General features: G+C 39.2%; 5 protein-coding genes across 5 annotated transcripts; 3 read left to right on the top strand and 2 right to left on the bottom strand. All coding sequences in view use genetic code 12, as the record gives it.

Moving 5' to 3' along the window:
* Positions 1-1871: 1871 nt before the first annotated feature.
* On the top strand, positions 1872-3176 carry DASC09_052840 (uncharacterized protein; the record flags this gene model as incomplete). Its single annotated transcript, XM_064998883.1, has 1 exon — positions 1872-3176. The coding sequence occupies one exon, from the start codon at positions 1872-1874 to the stop codon at positions 3174-3176; it is 1305 nt and encodes a 434-aa protein (XP_064854955.1).
* A 466-nt stretch (positions 3177-3642) lies between these two features.
* DASC09_052850 (uncharacterized protein) lies at positions 3643-6240 on the top strand (the record flags this gene model as incomplete). Its single annotated transcript, XM_064998884.1, has 1 exon — positions 3643-6240. One exon carries the CDS (start codon positions 3643-3645, stop codon positions 6238-6240), a length of 2598 nt encoding a protein of 865 aa, XP_064854956.1.
* A 246-nt stretch (positions 6241-6486) lies between these two features.
* Positions 6487-6669, bottom strand: DASC09_052860 (uncharacterized protein; the record flags this gene model as incomplete). Its single annotated transcript, XM_064998885.1, has 1 exon — positions 6487-6669. One exon carries the CDS (start codon positions 6667-6669, stop codon positions 6487-6489), a length of 183 nt encoding a protein of 60 aa, XP_064854957.1.
* Positions 6670-7479: 810 nt separating this feature from the next.
* On the bottom strand, positions 7480-8673 carry CYS3 (cystathionine gamma-lyase CYS3; the record flags this gene model as incomplete). Its single annotated transcript, XM_064998886.1, has 1 exon — positions 7480-8673. One exon carries the CDS (start codon positions 8671-8673, stop codon positions 7480-7482), a length of 1194 nt encoding a protein of 397 aa, XP_064854958.1.
* A 768-nt stretch (positions 8674-9441) lies between these two features.
* DYN1 (dynein heavy chain) lies at positions 9442-22320 on the top strand (the record flags this gene model as incomplete). The annotated part of the gene is made up of 1 exon (XM_064998887.1): positions 9442-22320. One exon carries the CDS (start codon positions 9442-9444, stop codon positions 22318-22320), a length of 12879 nt encoding a protein of 4292 aa, XP_064854959.1.
* Between the last annotated feature and the right edge of the window lie 20 nt (positions 22321-22340).

The raw sequence follows: 22340 nt of genomic DNA on the forward strand, positions 1-22340 counted from the left end.
GAATAGTAATGAATGAGATGGATGGATGATCTTGGTGATTTCGATGGTGAACGAAATATTGTGGTAGACAGAACAGAGAGGTAGGTGGTATGGTATGTATGTATGTATCTGTCTATCTATCTATAGGGTAAACATAAGGACGGACGGTTTAGATTCCTTTAGATTGGTGGGTGGGTGGATGGATGATAATAATTGGCTGAGATATATATAATATATAATATAATATGATATAATATTATATATTATCGTTGTATAGTTAAGATGGAAGATATTATTCAATATGATGGAAGGCTACTATTTTTTTTCTTGTGAAAGATACAATAAAAAAAACAAAAAAAAAGGGAAAATGAGGGGGAGGAGAGAAATTAGGAATTTTTAGTGAACACACCACTTTTGGAAGGAGGTGATTTAAGGAACGGGAATTGGCGGTGCGAGGAGGAGGAGGACCAGTTGGAAGAGTTAAGATGATCCAGCAATGGTTAGTGGGGGTATAGTATAGTATAGTATAGTATAGTATAGTATAGTATAGTATAGTCTGTGTAGATAGATAGATAGATAGATAGTTTAGATCAGATGAGACCCAGGGAGAATAGAATAGAATAGAATAGAATAGGATACGATACGATACGATAGTAGTGGTGGTGGTGGGTAGGAAAGAAGAAGAACTAACAAGGATTTTTGGGTGTTGCACCGGGTGACCCTGCCTGGCACTCGCTTACTTTGCGGTGTTTACAAAGTTTCAGCATTCTGAACGAGAATTACTTTGTTATTTAGTTATTTAGTTATTTAGTTATTTAGTTATTTACTTACTTAGTTATTTACTTACTCCCCACCCATTAATTAATTAATTAATTAATTAATTAATTAGTCAAACGCACAGTTGTAGCAGCAGCAACATCCTTCCAGGGCCAACAGAGCTCTACTTTGGTATCTTCCAATCACTCACAAATCAATGAATAATAATAATAATAGTAATAATAGTAATAATATTAATAATAATAATAATATGTGGTGGTCCCAGCAGACGCGTCACGTCATCATTTGTATTAATATTTGTATTAATATTTGTATTTATATTTGTGTTTATATTTGGGAAGCAGAGGAGAGGGGCAAAAAAACAAAAACAAAACAAAAAACAATAACAGACGCGGGGGGTGTGACACTAACAGTAACGCTCACCAATCAATAATCAACAGAGACAGTAATGATAATAATAATAATAATGATAATGATATTTGGCCAATTGATTTTGATTTTGATTTTGATTTTGATTTTAGGCCAGTAATAAAAAAAGAAAACTAGCTAGTTAGAAATCTACGTGAGTAGTGTAATAAAAAACAGCAACAAGACCCTTTGCCAGAATGATAATAATATAATATATATATATATATATAAAAGCGAGACTAGATTATGCATTCATAAGATAAGAAGAAGAAAGAGTGGCAATTATGATGATCGGTGACAGATGACAGATGGCTGTCTCTCTCTCTCTCTCTGTCTCTGTCTCTGTCTCTGTCTCTCTCTGCAATTACTATTATTAGAGTTATGTATGACAAAATGCGACGCCGGTGTCACATGTAGGCGGGGAATTTAACTTACGCTGTGTCATCCATCCATGCATCCACACGTGTGGTGTGTGCAGCAGGTTGGTCATCCCCATCCATCCACCACCATCATCATTGCTATTATTATCAATCATCATCATCATCACCCAACGATAATTAATTAACCCCTGCTGCCTGCGACCATTTCTTACATTTCTTACATTTATCATTACATTCACACTCTCACTCACCTTCATATTCATATCGTATAATCACATCCCCTCCCCTCCCCTCCCCTCCTGTCAAATATCAATCCTTCTTACAAATATGCCTCTCAAAGTTAACTTCTGGAATGACAGAGTCACCAGCATAACCTTCCTTGGTAACCAAAACAGAGAAATCCCCGACATCGTCAACTACTCCAACGTTTTCCTCAGAGATGCCAGTCAGACCCCCGACTCTGTAGAAACCGCCACCGGGTTGAAATTGTTCAGCACCGGCTCCATCGCCAGAAACATCGCCCCAAAAAACCCTCCCTCCGTCACCACCAGCGGCACTGAACCAGCAATCACCATCGAATGGGACGATGGTAACGTCTCCACTTACCCCGAGTCCTTCTTGAGAAAATACTCCACCAGCGCCACCAGAAGATCCGGCAAATTCTACGAGGAAGACGAACAACCTTGGACCAACCAAGTAATCGAAAAAAAGAAATCCTCGTTGGTTATTGCCTACGACAACTTTATCAACGATGAAAAATCATTGCACCAGGCTTTCAAGGGCCTCAACCACTACGGGGTGTGTATTGTCAAAGACATCCCAACCAACAGCACCAAAGAATACGGCAAATCTTCTCTCGAATCAATCGCCTCTCGAATCGGCTACTTGAAAGAAACAATTTTCGGCCGTTACTTCGACGTGGTGTCGAAAAAAGAGTCCGAAAACTTGGTCACCTCCAACAAAATGTTCCATCTTCACCAAGATTTGCTTTTCTACGAATCCCCACCCGCCATCAAAGTCCTTGAAGCCATCAAAAACAACGTCACCGAAGGCGGCGAAAACATCTTTGTCGATCTTTTCAGCGCCGCCAAGTACGTGCAGGAAACCGACCCTCACTGCTATTCTGCCCTCTGTCATACCCCAGTCAACTTCCGCTACATCTCCAAATCAGGGCATCAGTTCTTATACACCCGTCCAATGATTGTCGAAGACCTCGACCACATTGATCCTTCTACTAACCATCCATTCATTCGTGAAGTCAATTACTCTCCTCCAAACCAGGCGCCATTCGAGTACGGTATCACCTCGCCATTGAAAAAAATGGGCCAATTTGCCGATTGGGAAAACTTGGAACAATACCACTCCGCCAAGGACACCGGTGACCGTTATATCTTCCGTGATTTCCACCGTGGGCTCAAGATCTTTGAAAAATTCATCAATGACGAAGATAACCAATTCAAAGTGTTGTTGAAACAAGGAGAAGCGATCTTGTTCAACAATAGGCGTCTTGCCCACGCCAGAACCCAGTTTGTCGATGAAAATGGCGGCGGAAGATGGTTTAGAGTTGGTTACATGGATTTCGATATCTACTATTCCAGATTGAGATATTTGTACGAAAAGTATGGTCCTTAGGAAGGTAGCTGGTTGTGATCATTTGAAAATGCATCTTATTATTATTATTATTATCGTTTCTCTTTTCTATACATATTTCTCTTTACAAACATATTTTCACCTTCTACAAACATATTGTAAATGTTATTGCAAATTTATGACGCTATTTAATGGCATATATTATTATATGTGTATATATATATATATATATATATTATTATATGCCATACCATACCATACCTACCCCCTCCCTCCCATTAATAATAGGTGCCAGCAAGATACAAAATGCATTGCTTTGCGCACTTTGCCGAGTTGCCCAGGCTTCCGTTTCGTACTGGCGACACACAGCCATGATTATTTATTGTCTGCCGTGTATCCGTTTACTACAAATTGTTTCTGTATATAATAATATATATATATATTATTTTGATTATACATCTCCTCTGGAACACCAATATTCGTTGACGTTGTTAACTAACCAATAGATATGTGTACCTCTCCTGCCTTGCCTGCCGACACCAAACTTGTCCAGGAGACTGTCCCACCACCACCAGTTGATCCTATCCAACCTCCTCCAGCCAGTAATCCAGTGGCATCATCATCATCATCATCATCATCCGCTATTCCTCCTTTACAACAAGCAACCACTATTTCAACACAACCATCAGCTACTTCCTCTGAACAACCTGCTACTGCTGCTGCCATTCCAAAACCCGCTACTCCCAATGATCTCCCTACAACCAATGATGTGTTGATTGAGATCAACCAAATCCGTGCCTCCAACGTTTTCACTTCAGGCGATACCATCCAAGGTAAAGTTCTCATCAACGTTGCCACCGCTCTCTCCACTCTGGAAATCACCGTCAAACTTGAAGGCGAATCACGCTCCACCGTCACCGGGACCCGTGAAACCAGACGTAATCGAAACCCTGAAAAAGTGGTGGCCATTGAAAACCATAAAGTGTTGTACCAAAAGGTCAAAGTATTCCCGACCCCAGAATTAACCGGTAACAGTGAATTGCCTCGCTACACCCAATCCATCAATTCTTATCCAGGTCAACAAATACCAAGTACCACCACCACCACCACCACCACCGACAGAGGCCATTCCAACGGATCTTTCAAAGAATACACTTTATCTCCAGGACGTTACCTGTACCCTTTCTCATTCACAATTCCTCTCAAGAATCACTGTTTGATTGATACTCAAGGCTTGACCTCCAAATTCTCTTTGAGCACCAGTGGATTATCACAAATTAATAAAAATGCCGAATCCATCAAGCATACTTCCTGTCCTTTACCACCATCTATGAATTCCATTGGCAAGGGCAAATCTGAGAACTCTTCGGATGCCGAAAAAAGTGGGATCCACTATTTTGTTAAAGCCACCATTCAAAGAGGTACTTTTAAGAGTAATATTAGAGTGACCCAACCTTTCAAGTTTGCTCCAATGGATTTCGAACTGCCGGTGCTGTTGACCTCGCCGGGGTCCATGCCAGTGGGGTTCACCAGAATGAACTTCCCATTGACCGTGTCCACCGATATGGCGTTGCCATTTTTCGTGGAGTCCAGATATTCGGCCCCAGGGTTTTTGAACTTAGGTTATGGTTCTAATGTTGATTCGCCTAAACCATCGATCCCCAACCTCAGTTTACATTTCCTAACGAGCATTGCTACTCCAAATATGGTATCTCAAAAAATCCCTATGGCGAACGTTAAGATCGCCGTCGATGCGATTTCTTTCAACTTGGTGGCGCATTCGACGATCTTGGGGGAAGAATTTAGAAAAACTTTCAATACCAAATACACGATTTTCCAAGACTCGTACATCAACAAGAATATCCCATCGAAAATCATTGGCATTTCTCAATTGCAACCGTCCGACGCCCGCGTGCGCGTCGGGGATGCCGGTGAGCCGTTATATGAAACGATCATTCCCCAAGCACTTTATCCCCAAGATAAATTCCAATGGCCCAAAGAGTTGGTCGCTGGTTTCAAGACTTGTAATATCAAAGTGGATTATTCATTGGTTGCGGAAATCACTTTGAGAGTGGTTGATCCAGCATCTTCCATGGCCCTTGCTTCCACGTTGGCCGTAGGTGATACTACGGGGGTGGATTCGAAACCCACCACGGTGTCAATCACCACCGATGGTTGGAAAGTGTTTAGTGGGTTTGCGGTGCCAAGTGGGGTTTCATTGACCAATGAAAAAGATGAAATGGTTTTCAATGGTGTTGGTGTGCCATTTGCCAATCACTCGCAGCAGCCAACCCAGGCTAATTCTGGAAATGAACTACAACCAGCAGCAGCATCAGCAGCATCAGCAGCTACTACCACCACCACCACCACTCAAAAACCACACAAGACTCAGAATATCTCGAGTTACGAGCATCTTGCGGGAGATTTGACCAATACTTTGACTTCCAAAATCAGTTCTTTATCGATGATGATCGATGAAAAGAATCCATCTTTGGGAGGTAAAGCTTCGAAACTCGCGGGATTCTTGAGTAAGAAGAATGCCACTTGGCAACACCGTTTGAACAATCAACCTAGCGGCTCAGTTGCCATTGGAAGTGATTCTACTACCACTATCGGGACAACTCCAGGGGGTTCTCCTTCTCCTTCAGTTATCACTGGAGCTGCTCCAACTAGTGGTACCATTGTGGCACCATCCCATCATTCAACTACTATTCCTGCTGTCTCTACAGCAACTAGTACTACTACTACCACCCCTGCCAAATATGATGCCGCAGTTGCCACTCCAGTGGTGCCAACTGGCTCAATGGCTACTGCTTCTACCCAAAACACCGCTGGTTTTCCAAGACCTGAGGAAGATATTTCCAATTTACCACCACCTCCAGCTTATGAATTGGTTGATCCTACTACAGGGTGTTCTTCAAGTGTTGCTGCTACCCAAGCGTCGGACGCAAAGCAAACCCAAGGTACTTCTTCATTACCATCAGGAACCACTACTACTCAAGTAAATGATTCCAATCAAACTCAAGGTACTTCATTACCATCCGGAGTAACTGGTTTAGATCGATACGGATACCCAATTGATCGTAAGGATCACACAAAAAAATAATCCATGTTTTTTTTTTAGGTCTCTCTCTCTCCTTCCCTCTGTGTGTGTTTGTTTGTTTGTTTGTTTATTTATTTGTTTGTTTATTTGTTTGTTTGTTTTGTTGTTTTTATTTTTAGTTATAATTTTTGAGTATAATATTATATTTTTAACATCATTTGGTTGTTATTTTTTTTTTTGGTTTTGACCTGATATCAACTTTTCAGTTGATATCGATTGTAATTAACACGATTGTAATCCATTGTGGTATTAAACCGATGGGCTATTATCAAAGATGGAGTTATTTTGGTATTCTCTTCCTGTTGGTTTCTTTAAATGGTTTTTGCCGGTAGTCGGAAGGATCGAATTCAGTGGAAGAAGAAGATCAATAATATCCTTGATGGATTCGATAAAGCACGGGGCAAATCTAATCACCACCATAGCAATGGCCATCATTATCCCGTGAAGAAAGAAAGAAAATTTACATCTACCACCTTCATGGGGATTCCAGTAGATCAGGAATCAGTGAATTTTAATGGATGGGGAATATCTGGCGCGAGCGAGCGAGGAGATGATGATGATGATGCATACAAACTGGAATGCTTTCTTTGACAAAGCAACTGACGCTTAATTGAAACAAGAGAACATCTATATTGAAACCATTATCCAGCATCAAATAATCATATCATGATCATTCAAACAAACACCTCCACCATCATTAGAAAAAAAAAAAAAAGGAAAGGAATCGCCATTCAAGTGGGCAACAAACATAACTCCCGCGCGTCCAAAAAAATAATCAATTCTTCATATCAGTGTGTTTTTTTTCCCACCAAGTTGGATCCAAATTCTGGGTAGTGTGGTGTGGTCCCCTTGGAGATGTTAGTTAGTATAACTTTTTTTTAAAAAAAAATACAACAATTGTTATTACCGACGTACTATGTGAGCCATAAATGGCATATATATATATATATATAAATATATATCTCAGTTGATATCGATATACCCTATAGGTAGGTACTCTTCTGTGCAGAAATGCGTCCAAGGTATGATGGGAGGGGGGGAAATTTGCCGCTGCAAGCGAAAATCTCTCCATCGCTGAGATGAATTGTTCGTTCGTTCTTACATCAACAATTGCAAAAGGAATTACTGTCTAAGTTAATTATACAAAATCTATAATACTCAAAAAAAAAAACATTTCAACAAAGAAATAGACCGGTGAAAAAAAAAAAAAAAATATATATAACATGAGTCAACTCGAAAACTTTAGTTGGCAGAGGATTTCAAAGCTTGTTCGATATCAGCGAGCAAATCATCGGCATCTTCAATACCAACACTCATTCTAACCAAGTTATCGTAAACACCGGAAGCTTGTCTTGCTTCTTCTGGAATACCAGCGTGGGTCATGACAGCAGGAACTTCAATCAAGGATTCAATACCACCCAACGATTCAGCGAGGGTGAAGAGCTTAGTTTCCGAAGTAAACTTAGCAGCAGATTGAGCACCACCCTTGATTCTGAAAGAAATCATACCACCACCCAAAGCGTCTCTGTGTTGCTTCAACACCACTTCATAGTTTTTGTGGGTTGGCAAACCAGGGTAGTTGACGGCATCGACGTATTCGCTGTCGGCCAAGTATTTGGCAATCTTCAACGCAGTTTCACTAGCGGCTCTGGCTCTCAAGTGCAAAGTCTTAAGACCACGGTGGGCCAACCACGAGTCGAATGGAGAAGGAATGGCACCAATGGCGTTTTGCAAGAAGGTGAATTTTTCATTCAACACTTCATTGTTGGTGGCGAGGAGACCAATGACAACATCGGAGTGACCGTTGATGTACTTGGTACCGGAATGAACAACAACATCAGCCCCAAGATTCAATGGGTTTTGAATGTATGGGGACAAGAAAGTGTTGTCAACAACCAAAAACAAGTCTTCGACGTTGTTGGCGGTCTTGTACGCCTTGATGATTTCGGCAATTTTGCTAATGTCAAGCACCGACAATGTTGGGTTAGATGGGGATTCGATCCACACCAACTTGGTTTCCTTGGTCAACATTTTTGGCAAATCGTTGACGAGATCATTAGTGAAATCGGTCTTGACCCCATGGGCGTTGGCAACCTTGGTGAAGTAACGGTGAGTACCCCCGTAAACATCACCAAAAGAAATGGCGTGGGAGCCTTGGGCCAAGCTTTGGAGGACCACGGCGGTGGTGGCACTACCAGAAGAAAAGGCCAAACCATATTTACCGTTTTCAAGAGCGGCAACAGCACGTTCCAAGTTGTGACGGTTTGGGTTTTGGGAACGGGAGTATTCGTACACACCAATTGGTTGAGCTGGGGAGGTTTGGGCAAAAGTGGTGGACAAGGAAATGGCTGGGATCACAGCACCTGTTGAAGGATCAGGTTCGGAGCCAACATGAATGGCTTTAGTCCCGAATTTGTAACTTTGAGTGGCAGTCATTTTTGTGTGGAAAGAGATTAAATATTATTATATCTAGGGGTGTGAAAGGGAAGATCAGTTTTGAACTGTTGAAGTACAGAGAATTAATAGGGAGGAGGAGGAATGTCAATTGACAAGTTGATTAATAATTGATGGAAAAAAAAAAAAAAAAATTGATGTAACCATTATTTTTGTAAGCGAGGAGCAGGATACTCTTATATATATATATATATATGTACATAGGACACACCGACCCACACTTCACAGAGAGGTGTATGAAAAATTCTTTCTACTGTGCAGAAAAAGAAAAAAAAAGAAAAAAAAAAAAAAAAACGCTTTTGACAGTAGCCGTTGTACCATTTCACGTGATCTTGAGGCATCTCTTTCTCTTTCTCTTTCTTTGTGTGTGTGTGTGCGACCCCAGGGGTGTTTTCCCCGGTTGGGACAGACTGGAAGGAAGGGGGTGATCACCACGATTATTAGTTGTCACCGATTGTCAATTATTTTGTTGTCGTCGTTTTTCTGTTTCTTTTTCCACGGAGATCTCGTCGATGCCACTGACTGCGGTGGGAATAGCAAAGAAAAAATATCGTGTGATACATACATACACATGCATAACACAGCAGGGCCATTTCAAAACAAAACAAACCACCAGAAAAAACATCAATACCATCTATTAAATGTAAGGATAATATAAGAGACACTATATATTAGACATTCTAATAGATATATATACATATAAATATATATATATATATATGCTGATCACTGCTGTCAGATTATTCAGGCATGGTCTTCAAAGCATTCAACCACAATACCCAAACCATCGCCTCCAATTCTGAACAGAGAATCAGTGACAATGTCAATCTTTCCACACTGTTAGAAAGATTACTGACTTTTGCCTTCAATTTGGCGAAATTATTCCAATCAGCAACTATAAATGATGCCATATACTTCAATAATCACCAATCAAAAGCGATTTTCCACGAATTCTTGACGTCGACCGTGGCATCGACGATTTTTATTGTCAAGACCAGCACCACCACCGACGTTCAAGACTCTTCTGATCTGTCCCAAAAAGATTCATTCACGTTGATGTCCCAGTTATCTCTTGTTGAGAATAGTGTTTCGACAATTGTATTGATCAAAGAACGAGGAGCGATTCTGGGATCTGCGTCTTTAGACCAACAAATACAGGTCATCAATCTCCCCAGACAACTCTACCTGCCAACATCGTTGTCCTCCTCCTCCTCTGATGATGATGATGATAATGTCGGCCAAGAGAATAATTCGGCTTCTAAAGATAACCGTAGATCATACGAAATGTTGAAAACTTTGGTTAGTTTAGGGATATCCCCTTACTTCGAGGCCCTAGTGCAAGTAAACAACAACAACAACAGTACCACGACTTACAAAGATACAGAGTATGACAAACCATCAGAAGAAGAAAACAATAACGCCATCATTAATACCAAAAAGAAGTTCGGAGAATTAGCATTGTCGTTACAACATATTTTACAATCGGTTCATGTTCCCGATTTAGTATTATCAGTGCATCCGGCCATCAAGTTAGCGGTGGAACAATCCATTGCCGCTGGCGGAACCAAAGATCCCGTGGAATTCTTGCCCAATGAATTGTTATCGGACTCGGTGTTCTTGAATAAATTACAAAATATTGTCAACGAGTGGGTTAAAGCCGCCCAAGATACCTCGAGGTTGGCGAAAGACACTATTGATGGGAACGTGGTGGACGAAATCAACTTTTGGTCTTCTATGGAATCAGCATTATTATCGATCCAAGATCAACTAAATTCTAAAGAAATCCAGACAACCTTAAATGTATTGAGAAATGCTAAACGATTTTACGCCACCGTCAGCTTGTTGTCGGATACCGGGTTGAAAGAGGCCTTGGCCACCGCTAACCAATATAACCAATTATTAAAGGATTTGCCAATTGAAGAGTTATTATCGGCTTCCACATTTAAAAAAGTCGAAGAAGCAATTGTGTTGATAATGAACCATATGAAGAAATTAAGAGTCACTTCGTATCCTATTAGCCGGGCGTTGAAATTAGTGGAATCCGTTTCGTTCGAAGTTGATAAGAAAGTGAAACAGTTACTTTCTGGGGCCCAAGTGAGGGTCATGGATTTACCGTACGAGGCATTCTTACAAAAAATCGACGAAATCAACTCGGTTTTCACGTTGTTTGATAAACAAATTAAAGAATTCACTAATCTCGCTAGAGAATTGTTGAGAAAGCGATCGGAGAAATTCATTTTCATCAAAATCAACTCGCACACCGTGGCCTTCAGAGAAAGATTAGGGTACTTGTACGATTTTAGAGTCGAGCATAACGAGATGATCCTTGCGTTATCTAATATTATCAATCCAGCAAATACCAACAAAGATTTTTTCCTCCAATCGTCCATGCTGGTGGTCCATAAACTCAGTGAACAGGATCCGATCGCCGAAATGGAATTCGCTTATGAAGCAGTGAGAGTAATCAACATTTCTGATACCAGTATCGAAGGTAAGAAAAAATGGGACGTTGCGGAGAAATTATACAACACGAGAATTGAGAAAGTGGAAAATACCGTGACCATTATGCTTAGAGAAATCATTTCCAAATCCAAGACTTTCACCGAGATTTATTCTATTTTCAAAAAGTTCAGCTTCTTATTAACTAAGCCCTCGATAAATGCGTCTGTTGAAGAGTACCAAGATAAATTGTTGGGGATTGCCAGACGGGATCTTGCCAATTTGCAAAACCATTTCTTGAAGCAAAATGAGTCTAGAGCGTTATTCGCCAAGAAAGATATCCAAAACATCTCGTCGGTGATTATCTGGGCCCGGCAAATCGAATCAAAATTGAATTCTCTTCTCGAACGTTTGCAACTCATTTTGGGACCAAATTGGAACGAATACGGCGACGGCCAGAAAATTCACAGCGAAGCATTAGTGTTTAAGAAAAAATTGAATGTCGATAATATTTATGATACTTGGTTGCGGGAGACTTCATTCACAAAAATCTCCTCGGCGGTCAGCAACCCTGTGCTCAAAATGTTGAAAAAAAATGATGACGAGTATGAATTATTGGTGAATTTCGATCCTGATTGGATATTGTTGTTCAAAGAAGTGCGGAATTTATGCTACCAAAATTTCCAAGTTCCTCACCAAGTGATTTCCATATCCAGAACCGTCAGAAGAATCTATCCATTTGTGATTTCGTTAACCGAAGCCATCAAGAATTTGCATAAGCTGTTGAAACGGTTTGATCAACTCAAAGACCTTAGGGTATTATTGATTGATGAAAAAAAGCAGCTTTTTGAACTTTTGAAAGAATGTCTCAATATCACTTGGGATGACTTGGTCAAGGCATATGATTACCAAAAAATGAATACCAAGATCAGACAAGCCAGTCAAAAGGGCAAACGAGTATCTTCAAGCTACAGTTCTGTGTCTATTAGCGGTGCTGAAACCCTGGAAGATGATTTGATCGAAAACAAGTCATTAAAATTGGTCAGCGTGTTTGAAAGCTCGTTAGAAAAATTCCAAAGTGATATTATAGGGGTAGAAAACTACATGCTCAAAATTTCGGGATTATTGCTTGAGTTATTGGACTGTGAATATGGGTATAAACCGTTCCAATCTAGAGTAGAGGAGATCCAGAAAATCATCAATAAAATCATCTTGGAAAATTATGGTAAAGTCACGATTCTTGTCACCAATATCAATAGAAAAATTGAAGAAATCTTGAGAAAACGATTAATCGATAAACTTAACAGTATAAACCAACTGAACTTGCATGAGTTTTTACCGGAAACAAAGCACGAAATCATTTTAAAGAATTTGACGATCTATATCACTCCGGCGATTGAATATTCAAAGCAAGCCTGGATGAATTCTATTCAGGAATTGGTGAACGTGGCTAGAAAGCAAAAGAAAATCACCCATCAGAATTTTGATATTCTTTATTCCGACAATGGTGCATCATCAGATTCAGAGCTTAGCATTTGCTCATCATTAGAGTTTTCCAGTTTGGAATTTTCTGCGGAAACTGAGATCTCCACGGTGCTCAAATTGATAAGTGAGGAATTCACAAAATGTGAAGTGTATGCCAATGAATGGTATAACTTCCAATCATTATGGGACTTGAGACCAGAAGACCTTTATAAAAACTTGCAAAAAGATATCAGTCTTTGGATCCAGGTGCTAAATGACATTCGTCAGTCCAGAAGGGTGTTTGATACTGTGGACACCAGCAAGAAAATTGGACCTTTATTATTCGAATATGAACAAACCCAACTTCGGGTGAATTCCAAATACGATAACTGGCAGAAGGACGTGCTTTTGAGCTTCTCGGAAATTTTGGCTAATTCCATGAAAGAAATGGGTTCGGAACTTGGCTCTTCCAGAAAATTCCTTGAGGAAACCAGTATTAATGTTTCTTCCACTAAAGAAACTATTCAATTGATTGCCAACGTTCACAAATACAATGATTGTTTGGAAAGCTGGGGGAAAAAATTAGAGTTATTCAGAACCGGGCAAAACCTTTTGGTGAAAAATCGATTTGCATTCCCCTCTGACTGGTTACATACCGAACAAGTTGAGAATGATTATGATGCCTTGAACAAAATTTTGACTAAAAGGTTATCACAAATTGAAGTCGAAAACCATGTTATTGTCAAGCGGTTTGAAGGTGAGTTTGCGAGAGTTGAGGGTCAGATAAGCACATTTAAAGATGACTGGAGCGATAAAAAACCGGTTTCTGGGTCTTTGGTGCCATCTGCTGCTCTTAATCTATTGAGAAGTTTTGAACAAAGACTTGACAATTTACAGAATCAAAAATCGTTATTGGAGCAAGCCGCGAAAATATTGGTGTTACCGATGTCCTTGAATGAAAACTTGAACGGTTTGCCGGAAGAAGTGGCTGATTTCAAATCGGTTTGGAGCTCCATTGAAATCTTATATAATTCTTTGCAAGACATTAGACGCACTATATGGACCGAGGTTTCTCCAAGAACCGTTAGGCACCAATTAGATGAATTATTGGCTTCTGCCAGATCGATGCCAAGCAAAGTTCGGCAATACTCTGCCTTTGAACAACTCCAGAATCAATTCAAATTGTTAATAAAGGTGAACCCGTTATTGTCAGACTTGAAATCAGAAGCGTTGAAGGAACGCCATTGGAAGGAACTATTTACCACCATGTCCATGGACTTTGTTCCTCTCCAGGTGATGACTTTGGGAGACGTTTGGGATTTGCATTTGCAACTCAATGAGGCAATAATCAAGGAGTTGATAGCTAAAGCCAACGGTGAAAAGATTTTAGAAGATTTCCTCACCAAAGTTAAAGATAATTGGGGTAGTGTGACATTGGATTTGTTCAATTATCAAACCAAATGTCGTCTCGTTAGAGGCTGGGACGCGTTGTTCAAGCAATGCAGTGAAGATATTGATTTGTTGGCGGCGATGCACCATTCTGCGTTTTTCCTGATTTTTGAGCAAGAAGCTAATTCTTGGGAAAACAAATTAAACAAATTGTACGTGTTATTGGATATTTGGATCGATGTTCAAAGACAATGGGTTTACTTGGATGGTGTATTTGGAGAAAATAAGGATATTAAGCGTTTACTTCCTATCGAATCGTCAAGATTTCAAAATATCACAGTGGAGTTTTTCAGGCTCTTGAAAGTGATTTATAAGTCACCTTTTGTTATTGATGTTATAGAAATTGAGGAAATCCAATCGACCATGGAAAGAAACTTGGAAATTTTGGCGAGAATCAGAAAAGCCTTGGGCGATTATTTGGAAAAACAACGAGAATTCTTCCCTCGGTTTTATTTCATTGGCAATGATGATTTATTAAATATCATTGGTAATTCCGATGATCCAAAGTTCATTGGGAACTATTTGAATAAAGTGTATGGCAATATCCACGGTATCGATTATGATGGCGATGCTATTACTGCGGTGTTCTCGAAAGAACAGGAAGTGGTTAAATTGCTCGAGCCGGTGGTAGTTGGAAACTACTCTTCCCTCGTGGAATGGTTGAAGGAACTTGAATTCCAACTCAAGCAATCCTTGGCATTATACGTTGAGCAAGCGGTTGGAGATTTGATCGAACTTATCAAATCTGGAGAACTCAAATTAGATTCATTTTTAGCCTGGGTACGCCTTTATCCTTGTCAGGCTTTGTTGCTTGCATTACAAATTTGTTGGACCAAAGTGGTTGAAGAGGCCATCAAATCTGGCGACTTTACAGAATTAAAAGAAAGCTTTGATGTGCTTTTAACTTTGGTGTCTTCTGCTGTCATGGAAAATCTCAGCACCGTAGATCGTCAAAAACTTGAGATCCTTATAATTGAAGTTGTTTACGAGTACAATGTAATTGTTAAATTACAAACCCAGAATGTGAATTCGTTAACCAGTTTCATTTGGAAGTCTAAGATGAAGTACTATTTGAATAAGACCTCCTCTGACCATTTTGAGAAAATCTCTATCAAGCTTATTGATTCCATTTATCATTATGGTTTCGAATATCAAGGGCTAACTCCGAGCTTGGTGAAAAATAATATCATTGAAGGTTCTTTTATCAGCTACAACGAAACCCTAGCTTGCAAGAAAGGCGGTTGCTCTTTTGGGCCTGCTGGTACTGGTAAAACTGAATCGGTGAAGGAGTTTGCTAAAGCGCTTGGTAGACCCGTCTTAGTTTTCAACTGTGACGAGTCATTTGATTTTTCCGCCATTAGCAGGATTTTATTGGGTATTTGTCAAGTGGGGGCTTCTGTTTGCTTCGATGAATTTAATAGACTCGATTCACAAATGCTTAGTGCAGTTTCTTCTCAGATCGAAAAAATTGAATTGGGTCTCAGTCGCAAAGATACTACCGTTGATCTTTTGGGTACCACCACCAAGTTGAACAGAAACACCTCGATTTTCATCACCATGAACCCAACTTATGCTGGTAGATCTACATTGCCTGAGAACTTGAAAAAATTGTTCAGAAGTTTTTCTGTCAGCAAGACCGACAAGGAGGCAATTACCGAGGTCATTTTATTCTCACAAGGTTTCAAGAACGCCAAAGAGATTGCCAAGAAAGTTATTCAGTTATTCAATGGACTTCAATTAAAACTTACAAAACAAATCCATTATGACTTTGGGTTAAGAGCGATTAAATCAACCATCAACTATTGCGGTAAACTTAGAAGACAAAACTTAACCGCCGACGAAAATCACCTTATTTATCAAGGTATTCATACCTCCATTGCCCCCAAACTCGTACAATCAGATTCCATGATTTTCAAAGATCTAACCGAAAGCATATTTGGTGGCAATCTTGAGCAGAAATCCCATCATGAATTGGTGTCGTACATTGAAAAAGTTATCGTCGAGGAAAACCTTTCGGCTAATCCAGAATTCCTTCAAAAAGTATTGCAATTACATGAATTATCCACAAACCATCATGGTACTATGATGGTGGGAAGCTCAGGGTGTGGTAAGACCACTGCGAGAAATGTGTTATTGAAAGCTTTACAAAAATTTGATGGTGTGGAAACCCTTTCATACGTGATTAACCCAAAAATTTCAAAAGACATTCTTTATGGTACATTGGATGTCACCACCAGAGAGTTCAAAGACGGGATTTTCACTAGCTTATTGAGAAAAATCGTTGCCAATCTTCGTGGCGAATTATCAAAAAGAATCTGGATCATTTTCGATGGTGATGTGGATCCTGAATGGGTGGAAAACTTGAACAGTTTGCTCGATGATAATAAGGTGTTCACCCTTCCAAATGGTGAACATATTTCGCTCCCTGATAGTGTCAGAATCATATTTGAAACCGATTCTTTGAAACATGCTACCCCAGCAACCGTCAGTAGATGTGGTATGGTATGGTTTTCTGACTCATTGATCAGCGCTCGTGAAGTCTTGTCAATGTACGTGAAAAAATTCGAAGCTTCTGACTTTGCTTCTGGTGAATCTGTTGATAAACTGGTGTTTTTGAGAAAGTTTTTCAGTAATTGTATCCAGAAAACTCTTTTGAACAGCGAATCTGACATCCTTGACATTATCATAAAACACAGTTCAGAATTGAAGCACATTTTCAAGTTTATTGTCAAAGAGAAGATAGATATGATGGTATCAATTTACTGTTCTTTATATAAGAAACTTGCCACCACCTATCAGGAAAATGATAGTCTTTTTGATAATGATAATATCAAGACCTATGCTCTCAAGGCTTTGATTTTCTCGATATATTGGTCATTTTGTTCTGACTGTCAAACTGAAGATCAAGAGAAGTTCAATTCATTTATTTGCCAACAATTCGATATAGTCGATGGATTGACATTATTGAATGAAACCATTCTGCTTCCTGATATTTCTTGGACTAAATGGTCTTCATTGGTTCCTGTGGCAGATCTTGAATATCTGGACGTCAATGAACAATTGATAATCCCAACCGTTGACACTGTTAGATTGGAAAGTTTCATCAACATCTTCCTTGAACAAAACAAATTCTTGATTTTGTGTGGGCCTCCAGGTTCCGGGAAAACCATGACGGTTTTGGATTGTTTGAGAGCTTCAAATAGAGAGTTGATCAGTATCAATTTTAGTGGTAAGAGTGTTGTCGATGATTTGTTATCTGCGTTACACCAATATTGCATGTATTCGCGTACCAGCTCCGGCGTGAGTTTAAAGCCAAAATCCAACAAGGAAGTCGTGTGCTTTATTGACGAAATCAATTTACCTTCATTAGATGATTTTGGATCGCAGCCGATTATTTGTTTCTTGCGGGAGTTAGTTCAAAGTGGTGGGTTTTACTCTAAGGAAAACGTGTTTGTGAAATTGGAAAATGTCAAGTTTGTCGCCGCCTGTAATCCGTCTACCGATCAAGGCCGTCATCAGCTTTCTACGAGATTTTTGAGCCTTTGTCCAATCATTTTTGTGGATTATCCTAGCGGTGAGAGTTTGAGAACGATTTATAGATCTTTTGCTCAACAAGTTTTCAGTCGTCAACAAATTATTTATCCATTCACCATGAATATCGTTGATATGATGATCGATATTTATTATCAATTGAGAACAAAAATTGATGTGTTATCACCTAGAGATTTGACGAGACTTATGAGATCTATTTTCTTCGGAGTCGAACACAACTCTGACAATGAGGAAATGACCCTCAATGATTTCTTAAGATTGTTTGTCAATGAATCTTTGAGACTTTTCAGCGATCGGATGTCTAGTTCCGAGGTTAAGGAATGGATTTTGAATGTTTTGAAAGAAAATATCGCTAAATCGTTTGAAACTTGTGACGGCGCCTATATTTTCAAGCAACCGATCTTATATTCCAAGTGGTTATCGACATCGTATTCTCCGGTGGAAATCAACGAATTTCGGTCGTTTGTTAATGAACGTTTGAAGGTTTTCAGCAATGAAGTGCTAGACACCAAACTAGTATTGTATCAAGATTGTTTAGATTATATTGCTCGATTAGATCGTGTGCTTTCTTTACCACAAGGTCATCTAATTTTGGTGGGTGATTCTACAAGCGGGAAAACAACCCTTTCTAGATTTGTTGCTTGGGTGAATGGTATTCAGGTGGTTCAATTAGCAGTGCACAGAAACTTTTCTTTGCAAGACTTTGATGCCACTTTACGAGGAATCCTTAGACGTGCTGGTGCCCTTGGTGAAAAGATATGCTTTATCATTGATGAATCTAACATTCTTGAATCATCATTTATTGAAAGAATGAACACCCTTTTAGCAAATTCTGAAATCCCTTCTCTCTTCAGCGGCAATGAATTCAGTGACTTGATGTCTATTTGTATGGAACAAACCCAGCAACTTGGACTTCTCTTGGATACCGAAGAAGAACTATATAAGTGGTTCACTCAACAAATATCTCAGAACTTGCACGTTATTTTCACGATCAATTCCCCCGATGACTCCAACGGTCCGCAAATTCTTTCATCGCCTGCATTGTTGAATAGATGCGTGGTTAACTGGATGGGTGATTGGTCGAACGATACTTTGTTTGAAGTCGCTTCCGAAATGCTTGGCTCGGTGTCTTTTGATGATAGGAATAGTGCAATGCTGGCGTTAATCGATATCCACAGATTTCATTTTGGCGAAACCAGTAATGATTCTCCTAAGAGAGTTCCTGCCAATTTTGTTGATCTTTTGGAAAACTTCCTTAAATTATACCGTGAAAAGGAATCAGAATTGGAAGGCCACCAAAGACATATCAATGTAGGCCTTGATAAATTCAGAGATACCGTGATTCAGGTGAAAGATTTGAAAGACACTCTTTCTATTAAACAGCAGCAACTAAAGGCCAAGGACATTGAAGCGAAAGCAATGTTGGACAAGATGTTGGTGGATCAAAATGAGGCTGAAAGAAAACAAGAGGCTTCTATACAAGTCAAGGAAGCATTAAAGATTCAAGAAATAGAAATTTCCGAGCGTACAACCATTGTGAATGAGAATATGGAAACCATGATCCCAATTATTGAGGCTGCTGCTCAGAATGTGAAAAATATTAAGAAACAAAACTTGAGTGAACTTAGATCGATGAATAATCCCCCAGACGCAGTGAAAATGACTCTTGAATGTGTTTGTGCATTGTTAGGTTTTGGTAGAAAGACCACATGGAAGGAAATCCAGACAATAACTCGTCGTGATGATTTTGTGTTGAGCATTTTGAACTTTGAAAACAATATCACTCCAGATCTTAGACAATACCTTCAAAACACATATTTCTCTCATGCAAACTTCAATGTCAATTCGGTTACACGAGCTAGTAAAGCTTGTGGCCCATTGTTGGCATGGATTGAAGCTCAGGTTAAGTACTCCCATGTGTTGGATCAGGTTGAGCCATTGAGAAATGAAGTGTTGGGGCTCGAGGAGTCAGAAAAGGAAAATAAAGCCAAATTGTTAGCTATTGGTCAAATGCTTCAAGAACTTGAGTTAAAGATTGGTCAGTATAAGGACGGCTATAGTTCTCTTATCAGGGAAATTGAAAATATCAAGACTGAAATGTCTTCGGTGGAAAAGAAAGTGGGACGAAGTTTGGCATTAATGGATAGTTTGGTTCAGGAAAGGGAACGGTGGTCGAAAGTCAGTTTTACTCGTGAGCGCTTACATTTGCTGGGAAACTGTATGATTTCCGCAGCGTTCTTGAGTTATATGGGTTATTATGATCAGAAAACCAGAAATCATGTGTTGAGAGTGTGGAAAGAAACTTTGAATGATAAAGGAATTGTGTTTGATAAAAATCTCATCATCAGTGATTTCCTCTCGACTCCAGGCGAAGTTCTTTCCTGGCAAAAGAAGGGTCTCTCTAGTGACGAATTGTTGACACAGAATATGGTAATAATCAAGAACAGCAATAAATATCCTTTCATCATTGATCCATCAGGCCAAATCGTCCAAGTTATCTCTAATATTATTGCTCCTAAGAAATTGATCATTACAAGTTTCTTGGACAAAGGGTTTGTTAAACAAATTGAGCATGCGTTGAGATTCGGAACATCAATTCTCATTGAGGATGCAGAATATTTGGATCCTGTTATTAGTGGTATTTTAAAACGGGAATTCACAAATACTGGTGGTAGACTGTTATTGAAGTTGGGCTCTCAGGAAATTGATTGCTCGCCAGATTTCAAACTATATTTACATACCAGGAACCCTCAAGTGCAAATTCCATCTCACATTTCTGGAAGATCTACTATTGTTAATTTCACCACTACAAAAAGTAGTTTAGAGAGCAAGGTCTTGAACTTAACCCTTTTGAAAAAAGAACCTGAGGTGGAAGAAAAGAGGCAAAATTTGATAAAGATGAATGATGAGTACAAGGCTCATTTACGGAAACTTGAAGAGGATTTGTTGACCTCTTTAGGGGTCACCACCGGCAGTATTTTAGATAACGATGAACTCGTGGCCACTTTAGAAAATATCAAAACCGAATCGAACGAAATTGAAATCAAAATGAAAGAAAGTGATAATGTTATGAGCACTATCGAAAACATCCTGGATAAATACACTTCGTTGGCTTCCCATTCTTCGGCAATTTTTGCTGTTCTTAATTCTTTGAGCTCTGTCAACCGGTTCTATCAGTTCTCCTTGGAGTATTTCCTCGATATTTTCAATCATATTTTATGTCTTCCGAATGACTCTGGTGATGCAGTTGAGTTTTTCGTTCATCAATTGTACAAGGAAGTTTATCAGAGAATATCCTTAAGCTTAAAAGAGCTTGATAGAAGTACCTTAGGGTTATGTTTATATTTTGTTTACATAAAATCCAAGTTTGGTGATGATGCTTCCTTTGCTGTTAAGAGCTTATTGAACTCTGTTGGCCAAGGCGATTATGAAAAGGCTCTATTGAAGTGCTTTAATTTGCTAAATATTTCGAAAACTAAAATAGATAAATTTGCTAATGATTTGAGTCAAGTGAGTTTTGACCAAATTTTTGAATCTGTCAATGGTGATGATAAAGACAGAATACTAGGTTTGAAAACTATGTTATCAATAGTATTCAATCAGCTCACTAATTCTTCTTCTTCTTCTTCTTCTTCTTCTTCTTCTTCTTCTTCTTCTTTCCTCTCTTCTGTTCCAGACATTACCAATCAAACTATAGGATTTGGCTCTAATAATTCTACTGAGACTGAAAACTTGGAAAAAGTAATCAACAACTATACCCAGTCATCCACTCCAATAATATTAAGCTGCTCCGAAGGTTTGGATCCAACGTTTAAAGTGGAGACGGTTGCCTCTTCTAGGGATATGAAATTGGTTGTTATCGCCATGGGCTCTTCAGAAGCAATTGATATTTTGAACCAAGAAATTAAAAAGGCGACTGCCGAAGGATACTGGATAGTTGTCCAAAACGCCCAAATGGCTCCATCTTGGTTAGAATACTTATCCAAACAAATTGGCTCATTTGCGCTGAATAAAAAGTTCAGATTATTTTTGACTTGTCATCTATCATCTGTGATTCCAACAACCTTGTTGAGACGGTCCTACCTAATGACATTTGAAAAAGTTCAAGGCTTGAAGAGCTCTTTGAATGAGGCAATTACCAGTATTTCAGATATCAGTGTGAAAAACACCCCAGTTGAGAGAAAGCATGTGCTCTTTTTATTATCGTGGTACCATTCAATTATCGAAGAAAGGTCAAGATACATTCCGATCGGTTGGGGTGTTGATCATGATTTTAATAATACTGATTTCCAATTCAGTATGGATATAATCGATAGAGTTATTGATAATGTTTCTACTGGAAGAGTCAATATTTCTCCAGAAGCCATTCCTTGGGACGAAATTCAATATTTAGTAGGAAATCTTGGTTACGGTGGTAAAATTTACGACGATAATGATAAGGATAGTTTGGATAAGTTAACTAAGACTATCTTCAGTGCGAAGTCATTTGAATTTGATTACAATTTAATCGCCAATGATATGACGGTTGAAACAGGTGAATCTTTGAGTCCACCTGAGGGACGCACGCTTGATGCTTATAAAAGTTGGGTTAATGCTTTACCTGATAGCCAACCGGCAAGCTGGATCGGGTTACAAAATGATGTTGAATCCATTATGGTTATTACCAAGGGTAAAGAAGTTTCCAAGCTTGTTCTCGAACTTGCTGATAATTTTGACGAGTTTTGATTTTGTTATCTTACAGCTAT

The sequence above is a fragment of the Saccharomycopsis crataegensis genome (assembly GCF_037102585.1).
Source record: "Saccharomycopsis crataegensis DNA, jcf7180000000087, whole genome shotgun sequence".
In the NCBI taxonomy this organism is placed as follows: domain Eukaryota; kingdom Fungi; phylum Ascomycota; class Saccharomycetes; order Ascoideales; family Saccharomycopsidaceae; genus Saccharomycopsis; species Saccharomycopsis crataegensis.